The sequence below is a fragment of the Neolamprologus brichardi genome, chromosome 20 (assembly GCF_056152115.1).
Source record: "Neolamprologus brichardi isolate AB-2024 chromosome 20, ASM5615211v1, whole genome shotgun sequence".
NCBI lineage: Eukaryota > Metazoa > Chordata > Actinopteri > Cichliformes > Cichlidae > Neolamprologus > Neolamprologus brichardi.
The window spans coordinates 31,288,187-31,303,454 of NC_142123.1; the positions used below are offsets into that span (position 1 = coordinate 31,288,187).

General features: G+C 41.9%; 1 protein-coding gene across 1 annotated transcript in view; it reads right to left on the reverse strand.

Annotated features, from left to right (window-relative positions):
* Positions 1–610: 610 nt before the first annotated feature.
* Positions 611–15,268, reverse strand: part of xkr7b (XK, Kell blood group complex subunit-related family, member 7b) — a 120,787-nt gene continuing 106,129 nt past the window's right edge. Inside the window, exons 3-4 of the mRNA XM_006803705.3 lie at positions 8,756–8,975; positions 611–5,218 (exon numbers count right to left, since the gene is read on the reverse strand). Of these exons, the coding sequence (XP_006803768.1) occupies positions 4,405–5,218; positions 8,756–8,975 (1,034 nt within the window). The 3' untranslated portion in view covers positions 611–4,404. The remainder of the gene's footprint in view (positions 5,219–8,755; positions 8,976–15,268) is intronic.

Consider the following 15,268-nt stretch of genomic DNA (forward strand, 5'->3'; position numbering starts at 1 on the left):
AGAATTCTGAAAAAAAATTATTTTGATGAAAAAGTCAGAATTCTGACTTTTTTCTCAGAATTCTGACTTTAATCTCAGAATTCTGACTTTTTTCTCAGAATTCTGACTTTAATCTCAGAATTCTGACTTTTATCTCAGAATTCTGAGATTAAAGTCAGAATTCTGACTTTTTTCTCAGAATTCTGAAAAAAAAATAATTTTGATGAAAAAGTCAGAATTCTGACTTTAATCTCAGAATTCTGACTTTTTTCTCAGAATTCTGACTTTAATCTCAGAATTCTGACTTTAATCTCAGAATTCTGATTTATTTCTCAGAATTCTGACTTTAATCTCAGAATTCTGAATTTTTTCTCAGAATTCTGACTTTAATCTCAGAATTCTGACTTTTTTCTCAGAATTCTGAAAAAAAAATAATTTTGATGAAAAAGTCAGAATTCTGACTTTAATCTCAGAATTCTGACTTTTTTCTCAGAATTCTGACTTTAATCTCAGAATTCTGACTTTAATCTCAGAATTCTGATTTATTTCTCAGAATTCTGACTTTAATCTCAGAATTCTGAATTTTTTCTCAGAATTCTGACTTTAATCTCAGAATTCTGACTTTTTTCTCAGAATTCTGAGATTAAAGTCAGAATTCTGACTTTTTTCTCAGATTTTTTTTCCAGTGGCCCTAATCCTCTTCCGCACATATCCCTACGACGCCTTCGAGGACTGGTTATTTGCAGTGGAATTTTAGGGGTGAGGTTGCAGAGCCCCTCAAGTTTAGTTGTATGACACTTTCACATTAGCATATTATGGCGGCTCTCGTGCACATGTGACTTCAAGGGCTCCGGGGGAATCGGCAGAACCATAGACTGCATATGAAAGATGGACGTGGAAGTCTGCATTCATTCTAAAGCAGCCGACCGAAGCGAAGTGCTCGGACCAGTTTCCCATAAGACAGATCTACCGTGGCTCGGGACCTCAGGTCGCAAAAGGCAAAGATGACGACAGCCATCCATTTTTTATACACAGTCTTATAGTCGCAGCACATCCACAAGATCCAAACAAACATTGTGTGGTAGTGAAGTACGAGTAGCAGCAGATTAAACAGACCACAGCAAAAGCTTAGAGAAACTGGGTGTGCTAGAGAATGTTATTCAGGTACTGGCCAGGGATGATTTGGCTCTTATTTGTCTACTACAGGTATGTAACCACAAAGTACATCATTAACCATGATTGCTAAAAAGCAAGTATATAAGCTGCTCGTAGCGATTTGCTCTACCAACTGACCTAAAGTACACAAGAGACTGTAATTTTTAGGCTTACAATAAACTTGTGTACAATCGGCATACAGTTGAATTGAAGCCACACTGGATACAGAAGCAGGAAGAAACTCCAAAAGTAAAAAGCACACTGCTCCCGTCTACTTGTAATCTAATTACAAGTTATGTTTTCCAGATATAATCTGTCAGGTGAGCTTTTTCTGTCAGGTCTAAATGTTGGCACAAATTCGTGGCTGTTTAATGTGGTTTTTACTGTGACATTTGTGCCATACAAGTAGTTTTTTGTGCTTGTGGCTGTTAGCCATAAATATAGATCCCCTGAAGATTCGTCAAACCAGAGCAAGTGCACAAACATCTATGGGGTTTATGTTTCATTTCTTCCGAGGATTTTACACTATGGCTTGTATTTGGTGCGAAGTTGACGAATCACGTGTTCGTTAGACTCTGATGAAGACTTAAAGTCAACGCATATTGTCTGACTTTGCCAGAAAGCTTGTAGATTAAATCATCGTTGTACTTGAAAACCTTGGTTTTGTTTTGTGCCATCCCCACTCAATATCTAGCATCGCTTCATAAATTGTATTATTATTTTTTTTTTTAATAGATCTTCCAATTCCAAGTCCTAAGGTTAATACATCAGTTAAACTGGCATCATGAGCTGCTAGTCTTCATCACTGCGTGGTACACTAAATGCATTTTGAAAAGCGCTTTCATCAACATACTTCTTAATATGCATCTGGGTCACATAATGTAATGTTTTCTACATCAGCTGTCCTTAAAATAAAACCACAGCATAGGTTGAAGTATTTCTGGGATGGCCATAAAGATCAGATCACCTTAAATGCACAGACTAACCCTAAAGGCTTTTAAGTAAAAGGAGAAAGAACGTCTTTGAAAAGAACTTCAAAGAGAGGCTGCTGGAGAGAAAGCTGTTGTGTAAAATGCAAGAGGACAAATGCTGGCTTTGATGCAACTTTTTTTTTTTTCCCCCTTTAACTGTTCTTCCTTTGGGTGGTGTTGCTGACCCTGCGTGATTCTTTCAGCATCCAGCAGCTTCTAATTAATATTAACTCATCCACACCTGGGAGCAGCAGCATTTAAACTTCGACCTCTGAAGCTGCTTACTGATCAGCTCTGCTGGATATGTTCAAGGTGTATCTCCCTGCTGCAGGTCATCGCAACAAGAGTTTAAAGGTGCAGAGAGGATTTCTTTGCCAATCTGCTTTTCCTTTCTATTCAACAAACGTACTGCAAATCTATCAGCCTTTGGGGGCAGGGGTACATAAGGATATCCAGAGCAGCAGCTAATGGATATCTGAGCCAGGATTTCCTGCTCTGTCCAGAAGTCTTTGTTTACTATTGCAGATTAATTTTTAGAACTGATTGTTTTGAGATTGCATTTGCCAAAATTCAATTCCTTATTTGCTCTCTGGACCGACTGTTTACCTGTATGCAACCAAGGCCCTATGCTAATTTAACAGAAGACCAACAGGACTACAAATTGACTACAAACAGAAAACAAAAGCATCTGCTTCCAGATTTCGGATTCTTCTTATTCTTATGCAGACATCAGTCTGAATTCAAATCTTCAGAAATCTTTAAATCAAAGACCTGATTGTGGATTTATTTTGTAAACAGCGCCACCTTTCACTCGACCCTCGCCAACATCTTGTTTCTGAGAAGAAACGGCACCTAATGCTGACTAGCTAGCTTAATAAAACACGAAGGTGCTTTGCATCTTTAATTGTTCGTATTCAGTTTGCTTTGAGCAAATGTCTGTTATTCACTGTTAAACGTATTCAGCAAAGTAGTGTTGATACCGTAAAGAGTAATTTCTCACTGTTTCCTTTGAAAAATGTTGTTCGTGGAAACCTTCATATTCTACATGTTATGAGTTCTGAAAAACTTTGGATGAGATTTAGAATTTCACAAGAAACTGAAGCTTTTTCACTCAAAAGTCATTCGTCTAACTACAGCTTATTATAACAGCTTATATCTGACATCTGTATTTATTCAACTGTACATCACAGGCCTGTTTGTGGTGAGTTACAGCATGCCATATGGTGGGAGCCATGGCAGAAGTTGCCCACTTTCACATCCTCACATTTAGTCCTGATTTATTTTTTCCAGACGAGTCCTTTCTCGCGTCGGGCATTGACAGCGCAGCTGGGATGTAAACAGGGAGACTTTTGCTATGGCTGCTATCATAACACATATGGATGAGTGAATATATCACATGTAGATGTCAGGCCTACGTTTCCATCATCGTGGTCGCATGAGATCGGAGCCAAGCGTACAAGATTACTTTTGGGACACGACTGACGGATGGTTGTGAGGGACATGCAACCTTTTGGTGTCATGATTGGACACAAATTAGCAAAAAATCGTTGTGTTTTATTCTTGCTAAAAGAAATGCACGACTTTATATGCATGTGTTCTTCGATGTCACTGTGATTCTCGAAGTATGAAACGTAACAAGTTCGCAATGAGTTGGCGATTGCGATGTTAAAAAAAATGTCTATTTTTTGGATGCAAAGCAAGATATCTTTGTTTCCAAATGTCTGACGAAGGACTGGAAAATGACTTTTTTCAATTTGAGTCCCGACTTTACAAAACCAAATCACACCGAACCAAACTGATTGCATGTCCCATGCATTTCTAGTTTCCTAAACATTCCTCGGAAAGTCTCTGTTGTCTTTCTTGGGTCAAAGGCTCAAGTTCATGCAGCCGACCGCTTCTCAATTATCTCAAACTTCACAACTTAATTTCTTGCAAATTATTTTACTTCTTCTACTGACCGTGCAGGATAAAACAAAATCTAACACACCTTGGTCCCAGGATGAGGGATATTTTCCTTCCCTCAAAACTTTTAGAAAAAAAAATTCGAAGATTATCCCAGTTCAGCATTACTCCGCTGACTTCCCATGGCTCATTCATGCTACTTACTCCCGGACTGCTTTGGTCCCAGATTGCGCTTCACATTTTACAATCAAGTTTTGACAACCTCTCAAAGAGCTGCCCCACACACAGCATCTTCTTTTCATGCTTCTCTTGGCGTAGATAGTCCTGGGATGAGAACTGATCTCAGGCTGAGCCTTGGTCCCAGACTGCGTTTATAAGTTTAAAAGCCACTGTTGGCTTAAACAGTTGTCTCATATTCCAATACCTCTTTGCTGCCCATCATGCTGCTCCTGTACTGTATCCGGGGGCTGATGCCTGATGTGGTCTCCAGAAGCAGAATGGTCTTGCGCAGACGTCGATCGATAAAGTGCGCATCCCATGCTGGGTATCGCTTTCTCGGGAGGTCGATCCGGATCACGGGTCCCTCGTGTGCACGAGATGACGAGGAGGTCCTGTGAAGGAGTGCAGGAGAGGAGGATGGGGAGGGACGTACCTGGAAGACAGGCAGGCAACTGTCTCTGTCCCTCTCCCTGTCCCTTTCTCGCTCCCCGGGAACTGGCTCCCCTGTGTCTTTAGTCCTGGGCAGAGTCCTTGGGGGACTGGTAATGACTATATCCGTTTGGGATCCTTGTGATGGAGTAAGGCAAGCATCAATCACTCCCGCCACCCCTCCTGAACCTACCACGCCCTCGTCAACACATCCTCCCCACTGTGAGCCTAGAACAGGCCCATCTGGGTGCAGCCAGCAGTAGTACACCAACATGAAGAAGGTTCCCAGGGCAAAGCTGCAGGCCACCAGACACACAACCACCAGGGCAGAAGAATCGGCCGTTTGTGGGTCACGGTAGGTGTACCAGGCGGCAGTCAGCGCCACGTTCTCAGCCAGTGTCACAGAGTAGTAGACAGTCATACGGAAACGGCTGGGGCCCTCTTTGACATTGAACCAGCAGAAGATGTAAATGATGCCCACCACCATGTTGTAGATGATCTCCTCCCACTTGGACATGCAGAAGTCAGTCTCACCTTGGATAATCCAAAAGGTCATGACACACCTGGAAAGACAACACAACAACACAGCTAGTCTCAACAACAATGCGCATGGGCCTTATAATAAGACATGATATGATATACAGATTCTTTTGCAAAATTTCAATCAGGTTGTAATAGTTTTTTATAACTTTGCACTCTTTGAAAAGGAAAATAGATTAGCCCAGAACATGCTTCAGAACGCCAACGAAGTGGCATAAAATGTTTCTATGTCAAAAGATTATTTTAGGACCCTACAGTCAGCTGTTAGAAAGCTAATGCTAGCCTATGTGTTAATAAGCTACTGTAGATAACAGATGTACATAAGGAATCTGCAAACATAACACATTTCTTAACTTATAGACACTGACATTTGCAGTCAGTTTTGTAGGAACTGAGTTTCAGTTTATTTGTCTTTATTGCCCAAGTTTTAAAATTGAAGACAGTCATGATTCCTACTGGAAGTTCGCTAAAGATGCTTGTGATCCTTCACACTTTTCCTCTAGCTCCCCCAGCAGAACCAATTATGAAATCATACAAAACATAAGAATCTAGAAGACTGGCATGAGATTCAGTGTTCTCCAGATAATGCCCCAGTCAAACAGCCCTAGAGACCATCTGGCAACCACTGGTCACAAGAGATATATAGTGCAGCCATGAAAACTTTGTTGCAACTAGCAGGTTGCCATTGTTGTCAGCAAACAATTGTGAACTACTCGCCATGCAGTAGTGTCTAAAAAAATGTGCCACAAACTGGAAACAGAGACTGTTCGCCTTCAAAATAAAAGTTCCTGATTTTGAAATCTGTTGGTTGCACAACTTTTACTTTCAAGAGGAACATTTACTGTCTCTATTTTCCATCAAACGTTTTCAAGTTTTACAACAGTTCTGAGAGTAAATGGCAAATGTTTGCAGACATGATGATGTCCTCCATGCAAACTACAGGTGAAGCACCCTGTTTGAAACCATTTTCATAACTGCCAACAAACTCCAGCAACCACTCACAAACTGGTTGCCGATTAGTCTCTAGGTCTGCATAGCTGAGGGCAACCTATTTGGCAAGCTTCTCTGTTTTCTCTGTTTACATGTTTACGACGTCTTGATGCATTCTCAATCATCCAGGAAAGTAAATCTCCAAAAGTTGATTCTGTTCATCTGGACGTAGCGTATTCTGGGAGAAATGTTTTATCACTCATTCAGTCTCAGCTGACTACAGGTTTCCCCAATCTTATAAACAGTACATTTGCATGACTGAAACCAGCCCACTGAAGGAACAATGGGCTGGGAGGTCAGTTCCTTAATCATAATTATGCAAATTCTCATGACCACTGATCACCAACCACTGACCAAAACCCACTGATCAAAGACCTCTAATCAATGGCCATGAGTCCCATTCACAGAGAGTTGGGGAATGGCTGCAATCACAGCATTGTAAGATGGCGAAAGAACAGTACGCTGTTAAGTGCCAGAAGGATTGCCAGGATTTATACATCGGGGAAACCAAACAACCTCTGGCCAACCTACTGGATGGCACAACACAGAAGAGCTACCTTGTCGGGCCAGGACTCTGCAGTCTATTTACACCTACAGGCCAGTGGACACTCTTTCAATGATGAGGATGTACAAATCCTGGACAGGGAGGAACGCTGGTTTGAGCGCGGAGTCAAGGAGGCCATTTACGTGAAAAGGGAAAGACCATCTCTGAATCGAGGAGGGGGACTAAGAGTACATCTGTCACCATCTTACAATGCTGTGATTGCAGCCATCCCCCAACTCTCTGTGAATGGTACTCATAGCCATTGATCAGTGGGCTTTGATCAGTGGGTTTTGGTCAGTGGCTGTTGATCAATGGTCATGAGAATTTGCATAAGTATGATTAAGGAACTGACCTCCCAGCCCATTGTTCCTCACTGGGCTGGTTTCAGTCATTATGCAAATGTACTGTTTATAAGATTAAAACCTGCAGTCAGCTGAGACTGAAGAAGTCACTTGGATGAGTGACGAAACGTTTCTCCCAGAAAACGCTACGTCCAGATGAACAGAATCAACTTTTGGAGATACATGTTTACAAGTGGCAAATACTTTTAATTCTAATGACCAATTAACCTTCAATTAACATCACTGTCAGGATATACTTTGTTTATAGAACCAGTATTGGAAAGGCCCAAAATCACCAGAACTGTCAAAATACTACTGAGATATTTTTGGACTGTTTTTTACTGTAAACTTTGTTTGTGAGGCCAAAAGAAGTGAAATTAACTCAGCTGTTGACACGATTCAACAGAAATCCACAGAATTTTGTCTTTGCCTTAGAATTGCAAATTACAGCATCCAAGTGATGCGAGCAAACAACATGCCAGATTTATTTAAGCCTGCAACAGCTGATTTTCTGGACAAGCTTGCAGCTGTTACCGAGCACTATTTTGTTTCATTTGAGCAATTTCTCCATAGTCCACAAACCAGTGTCGGACATCACAGAGGCTATGTTCATCTATTAAATAAAATCTGCGCACTTCACAAACATCTGAGGGAAATAAAAGGTCCCTTCAAAAGCTTTCTGCTTCTCCGTGTACACCAGCTAATTGCAAACTCTGACTGCATGCTGTTTGGTGCTGAGCAGGATGTGAAGAGAGGATATTTAAAGCTTTGTTACTGAAAAAAGCTGTGAGAACAACCACAGTATGAGAGCAGTAAAAATGAACCAGTAAAGTCGTGAGCTGAACAGCCAAACAATGCGATGCGGCTCGCTACAACGCCCCGAAAACCGAGGGAGTTGCACATTCAGGTGATAGTGCTCTGTAGGGTCTTCACCACAAGTAGCACCTTTCACATTGTGCCATTGTTTTCACATTTGATTTATATCAGTAATATAAAAATATCGATTATAGCTGCCTTGAGTACAGGAAGTCACGAATGAACACTAAGACAAAGGGGCGATACAAGACAGATAACATAAATCTCTCAGTTGTGCCTCAAAGTACATCCCTAAACACAAAGCGATAATATCAGGCAATCCATTTCTAGAGATTTTAATGAATGCTCCTGGCGCAGAATATCACATCTAAGCCATTTAAAGTAGAGCGAACACATACAGGAATGCCCGAATGCAAATCATCGCTGGGCACGAGATAAAACGTTAAGACTGACCTTCTCCCTATAGAAGGCTACATTCTTTCAGCACCAATTTGCTAAACCTGCTGTATGAATAATTACAATTAACATTGAAAGTATGTTATAAATTAGCCCCTGTTAAATGTCCCTGCTTGGGGGAAGAACCTGTAAAGTGTGTAGGAAGCTGTTTTCTGCGATTTAACAAGCAAGAACGAGCAGATTAAAAAGGTTTACGTATAAAGGGAATATATTTACCAAACTTGCTCTTTATATATTGTATTACATGACTTTCTTTAGTTTGATTTTTGTCTGCCTGCTGTTGGAATGCAATTTGACTAATATTACTGGAACAGAGTATAGATTTCTCTCTATAACAAAAAAAAAATGCAGCAGGTGTCTAATTCTTCCCATTTGGGGTCCAGATTCTTAACATCAGGTCACATATGGCGCACCAGTGGCTGACGATGAATATGCCGAAGTAGAGCTGGAAGACGGAGGCGAAGAGAGCAAAGGCCACGGTCCTCGCCCCAATCGTGAAGAAGTGCCACAGCATCTGGGCGATCACGGCCTTGTAGGACATGGGCAGCTTGTCGTCGCGGGAGTCACGGAGGACCTTCTGGTAGGAGGCGATCATCCAGGCCAGTGAGACCAAGGAGGCCGAGGCAGATAGACCTGGACAGAGGGGGGGAAACATAAGAGGACTATAGTTATTAACTTGACTGAATAGCTCATAATAAAAAATAGAATTATAAAGCTACCCAAGCAGGGTTACATGCTGCATAGTGGTAGAAAAGAGAAAAAAAACTAAAAGCGGCATTTCAATTTTGACCTTGGAAAGAGAAACTTTAAACTGCATCTTAAATTTGGATGTCACAGTGTGTAGATTGTGTAGCGTGCGGATGCAGAAAAGAGTTTGAGATGTCAAATAAAAGGTGAGCTGTTTATCAATTGAAATCCAATAGTCACAGGAGCATCCCGGGAATAACACGAGGAACCTCAGACAGCCAAAGTGTGCTGACTAAACAGACGACACAACAAAGGGAAGCCCGAGGCTACACGCAGAAGGCTGATGGGGGTCTGAACACAGGAGGGTAACGAGACAGCTGAACATAATCAAGAGACACGATGTACAACTCACATCGAGATGCAGCTAACTAGCAAAGGAGAGCAACACTAACCAGAATATCAGCAACTGACGAGAAATTAACAGATTGAAGCATGAACACCGAACAAGGCAAAGGAAGGACGACAACAAACAAACAACTAAACGGAGAGGGGAGGCTAGAATCACACAACTAAAAGTCTTCACTACACTAAGAAACACAGACAGCACAAGATCAACTTACAACAAAGGATCAAAATCACTATCAGGGATTCTTCAACGTTAACTAACGTAGTTTAAATTGCCCTGTGTGGCTCAGTAATGTGGTCAGGTAATTGTAAGCTGATTTATTGCTTGTATTATGAAATGTCTGAGATGGAGTCCGTGAGTTCTGTAACTAAGAAAAAATGTACTTGATAAAAATGTGCCTTCTTTTTTTATCAAGGTCTTCTTTTAGTAATGCTGCTCTATTAGGCGTCTGCTTGGGAGTCTAATTTTGACCGTTGTCAACTGAAAGCACACTGAATCTCTCCCGGTGGGTCAAGAGTAGGGATGGGTACCGGTATCCGGTGCCATCTGACATAAATGGTAGTAACCAGACCGAAAAGCAGCGCACATTTCGGTGCTTTATTTTGGTGCTTTATTTTGGTGCTTTTTTTCCCTGAGCTGTGATACACTTTAGATTCTAGCCAATCATTTTACGTTTCCGAGGATAGTAGGCGGGTCCAGGTACGTACGTTCTTTTAGAGCAGAGCTACAGATTAAAAATGCCCAAGGCGAAGCGGTCAAAAGTCTGGCTGTACTTCACAGCAAAAGATGCAAACTCAGCAGCCTGCAACAAGTGCTTTAAGCTGATACTGTGATACTGTCAAAGGAGGTAACACCTCAAATCCGATGAAACACCTGGCGATGAATAGCGTTTTTTTAAAAGCCGAGAAATGCGCCGTATTTGATAGCTTGCTGCGAGACCTCACACCGAGCACATCTACTGCTTGTGGGTTGCCTGTTATCGGACCCAGAGTTAGCAACATCCCCCAAAAACCCGAAGAGGAGAGTCCTGGCCCCTAGCCCTGCCAGTGTAGCAGAAATGATGAGGATGATGATGCAGCAGCAGCCGTTCTTCTCTGCGTGAGTAGCTTAATGTTGTTCGTGCGTAATTTACGTTGAGTAGGCTAACCACGTTATTACATTAATGCATGTAAGGTGAACTAGCAAACACCATTATAGCTACATGCGGCTGTCTTCTTGTTTGATGGCAGATACTCCCTTCACCCTGGACAAAAAGGCTAAAATGACCAAAGAAAAAGTGGAAAACAGCTAAACATGAGAGGTTTTTGGACAAAGTTTGTGTTTTCCATTGATTAAGCACTGCTTCCAGCCAAGAGTGATACCATATATGCCCCATAGCTGCAGAAAAGACTAACATTGTTATCTTTTTACAAAAAAACAGCTGAACATGAGAGGTTTTTGGACCAATTTTGTGTTCTCCATTCTTTAAGCACCGGTTTGAGCACCGTTTAAGCACCGGCACCGTTTCAAAAGTACCGGTTTGGCACCGGTATCGGATAAAACCTAAACGATACCCATCCCTAGTCAAGAGTCAGATCAAATAACTTCCAGCTTTTAACTTGAATTTAAGTTTAGGGGAGAAAAACAAAGTCCCAGCGATCCAAATTGGAAAACGTGGAGACCCAAGACTGCGGCTACAAGCACTCAGCTTTGGTGTGAGTTCGTGGTGCGCACTCTTGTGAATGTCCCCGAGCTTAAAATGTGTTTATTTATTTGCCGCCGTGCTGAGTGGAGGCCTGCTGGAGCATTTCCAGTTGTTTCTTTTTATTTTAAGAACTCTGTCATCTTCTAAAGTCAGTTCTTTGTTCTCATTTTGATTTAGGCAAAGGTAAAATGTGTTTATAACTATTAAGTCTACTAGTGATCTCAATCCATTCCCACAGCGAGTCCTATAATCCTGAGGATCGACAAAGGAAGTCCTGACGTCTGGGATCTCTTCATGAGTCTACTGTATGAGGAAAGGGACACTCCCAGGTTGCTAACAGAAACAGGAAGCTTAGAAAGTCTGGGATTACTCCAGGATTCAGAGCTGGAGTTGTTCAAGTGATCAGCTTAAGGAATGTGAGAGGTTTGGACAATAATAAGGATGAGATTGGTGAACTTACTGGGCTGAAACCTTTCTCTGACATCTGGTTTAACTCCACTGACATAAGGACAAACAGAAAAAAAAGGGTTAGGGTTGCCGGCTGTCAAATTTATCTGGACTTGAACCAGTTTCTACTGAAGTCAAATAATCATTAGCCCGCACATGTAACTTTCAGGCCTGCTGCGAACCACCCAGAGCACAGTTTAGCATATTAAATATTCATGCCGGTTAATCATGCAGTCTTGTCTCAAATTAGCCGTGAATCACACTGAGAAGGCATTAAAATGTGAGCAGAGAAAGAGCGGCACCGACTTTGCATTTGATTAATCTGAAGATTTTTCTCAAATATTTCTCTTAAAAACTGAGATCAACCTTAAAAAGAAGCTTTAAAGTCGACTCGGAGGTGCAGAGTTTGAACTGGTCCTCAGCTGGAGAGCGCCAAGTCAGAAAACTTATTGTGTTTAAAATCTCTTTTTACTTTTTCACTTTTATTGAATTTAAATGCTGTTGCACATGTACGATTGTCCTAGCACAGCAGGGACACAGTGCTAGGCACATATTTTTGTTTACATGTGACATGTTTCTTTGGTATTTAATATACTTTTTGTCTTCAGTTTTGCAGTGTTTGTAGTTTGTCTCCTTATTTCTAAACTTGGCTCTCTTTATGCATCAGCTTGTTTCGTCTAACACAAATGGAAATGGAGGGAAATGGCTGAAACTATTAAAACACCATCAAGCGTTGCGAACAGAAACATTCTCGGCGTCTGTGCGGCTTGGTTGCAAAATGGAAAATATCGTGACAAAACAGCAACGGTTTTGTTCCACCTTTGAACAAAAACAATTGAACACAGACCAGTGGCAGACCAGAGAAACCACAGAGTGTTTCCTTAATGAGGTCTGATTAAAGGAGAGAGCTGTCACTCCTTTACTCCAATATGTCTCAAGAGGATTCAGCCACATTAAGAACAGAGAAAATTATGGGCTGCCTTCACCAGACAAATGCTATATATGTATTAATAAAGGAAAGGGAGTTCTTTAAACTTCAAACCTCTGTCTGCTTTGATTTGATATATGAGTCATTCCCCTTAAGCTGCTTTAATTTTGGAAAGGAAATGATCTCCACAGAATTTCACAGAAACTGAAACATTTGGTATTGCACGAACTGAACTCAGACTATTTGGGTTTTTACATCTGTGCTATTTAACATAATTAACATTTTTTGTCCTGCTTGCTGTCTTTGATATCATTCAGCGGCTTCAGCTGAGAGGATCTCGTCGCACTTCCAGTCGACCATCTTGGACCACAGCTGGCAACGGTAGTCTTTGTTCCACTCTAACGTGGACTCATTTAGAACTGCTTTATATGTTTCAACCTCTCAAGATTACTCAAGATAACTTGAGTCCAAGACTGTGGAATCCAGCTGTAGGATGAGAGATCATATCGTTCAGTTATTTTACTTTACAGCACTTTACAGCACTTTACAGCACTTTTCCTGATGGGAGGAAACTACTTTTCTCAGCTGGCTGGGTAACATTTCAATAATGCCCTGAAAAAGTTGGATGTTTTGGTGTATTCACTCAGGTTGCAGCCACCATGACCGTGACCTGGAGGAAAACCAATGACACGATTCGTTTTTTCAAATTCTAAGATGTTGGAGAAATGTTTAAGCGTTCTTTATTCTATGTATTTTTTGTTGGTTTTAAAGTGTCATCAATGTGATGGAACATTTTATGATTGTGCCCTTCTCTGTGTGAAGCTGGCCTTGCTGATGTGTCCGTGGCATCATGTTTCGTCTTTATAAGATCGTAATAAGTCAACTGTACAAGCCGTCTTTGAATGGAAGGCTCTGACTCGATCCTTTGACCATGGCGAGTTTCTATAAATGGTTCTATTATTTGGTTCTCAGCCGGAAAAGGATGGAGTGCCCACTCCAGGTCGGGGATGAGTTCCTGCCCCAAGTGGAGGAGTTCAAGTATCTCGGGGTCTTGTTCGCGAGTGATGGGAGAAGGGAGCCGGAGATCGACAGACGGATTGGGGCTGCAGCTGCAGTAATGCAGACGCTGCACCGGTCTGTCGTGGTGAAGAGGGAGCTGAGTGTAAAAGCGAAGCTCTCAATTTACCGGTCGATCTACGTCCCTACCCTCACCTATGGCCACGAGCTGTGGGTAGTGACCGAAAGAACGAGATCGCGGATACAAGCGGCAGAAATGAGCTTCCTCCGAAGGGTGGCCGGCCTCTCCCTTAGAGATAGGGTGAGAAGTTCGGCCATCCGGGAGGGGCTCAGAGTAGAGCCGCTGCTGCTCCACATCGAAAGGAGCCAGCTGAGGTGGTTCGGGCATCTGACAAGGATGCCCCTGGGCGCCTCCTGGGTGAGGTGTTCCAGGCATGTCCCACCGGGAGGAGGCCCCGGGGCAGACCCAGGACACACTGGAGAGATTATATCTCTCGGCTGGCCTGGGAACGCCTTGGTGTTCCCCCGGATAAGCTGGAGGAGGTGGCTGGGGAGAGGGAGGTCTGGGCCTCTTTGCTTAGGCTGCTGCCCCCGCGACCCAGCCTCGGATAAAGCGGATGAAGATGGATGGATGGATGGTTCTATTATTTGTTGTGAAAAGCCATGCTTCCATGTTCTTTATTTGTTCTTTTACCCCTTTGCAAATTAAAACTGCAAAAAAACAACAACAACAACAACCTGTTTGTGTGTAAATCGATTTGTTCCAGATTTTAGTAACAATGTCAGTGATCAGTGGGTTCATTTAGCTAATGTGGATTCTGGGATCCAAACAGTGTCTCTAATCTCTAAAAGTTGAGAGAGTCAAACGTTTGACCCCAGACCATCTCCAAGGGATGCATGATGTTGTCTATAAACAATGAGAGATCTGCAATGAATCGCCTAGTGGATGGGGATGCAAAAAAAGAAGAAGAAAAAACAGGAAAATGATTGTTTCCTGGGATAAAATCACAGGGAATTGCTTTCAAAGGGTGAAAGCAATTCAGGATCGAGTCTTCTTCGCTCTCCGGACTGCCCCGGTAATTGTGGCCAAAAAAATGGTTTGGAGTAGAGATTAAACACAGCAGATAGAAACAAAATTGGAAATTTGCGAGCATGAAAAAGAAGTTTGATAAAGAAAACCCCCAATCTGAGTGGAGTGGTACATTTCATATTAAGGGAATATATGGAGATGGAGCTATCAGTGTTCTGGAGGAGGAACATTGATCATGTTAGAGTCACTGTAGCTGGAAGAGAAATAGATTAGAAAATAAAAGCAAAAATAATTAAAGTAAATGGAAAATCACCTTTTAAAGATCACCTGTCTACAAACTGAGATGAACTTAATCCAACCGCAGCCTGTTCTCCCAATCAACAACTGCCGCTAAATCACAACCAAATTTATAAATCAGGTTAGCAACGCAAAGACTATCCTGAAGCATAGCTTGAGAAAATACACCAAAACATCCTTGCAATAAATGAACCCAAAACAAAGGGAATTATGACTAAACAGTGACAGATGCAGTTTGTTACGCTTGGAAAGCTCGGCATTTGGAGGAACTGGGACCAGCCAATGTTTGGGATTTGTCCTTAACAGATGACTTGAATGATTAATTGGCTACAGCGACACTCGATTCGTGTGACAGATAAAATGATAATGGATAATGATGGTGAATCTTCTCAGCTCTTCAGTACTGCCGGCACTGCAGGAGCGTATGTAT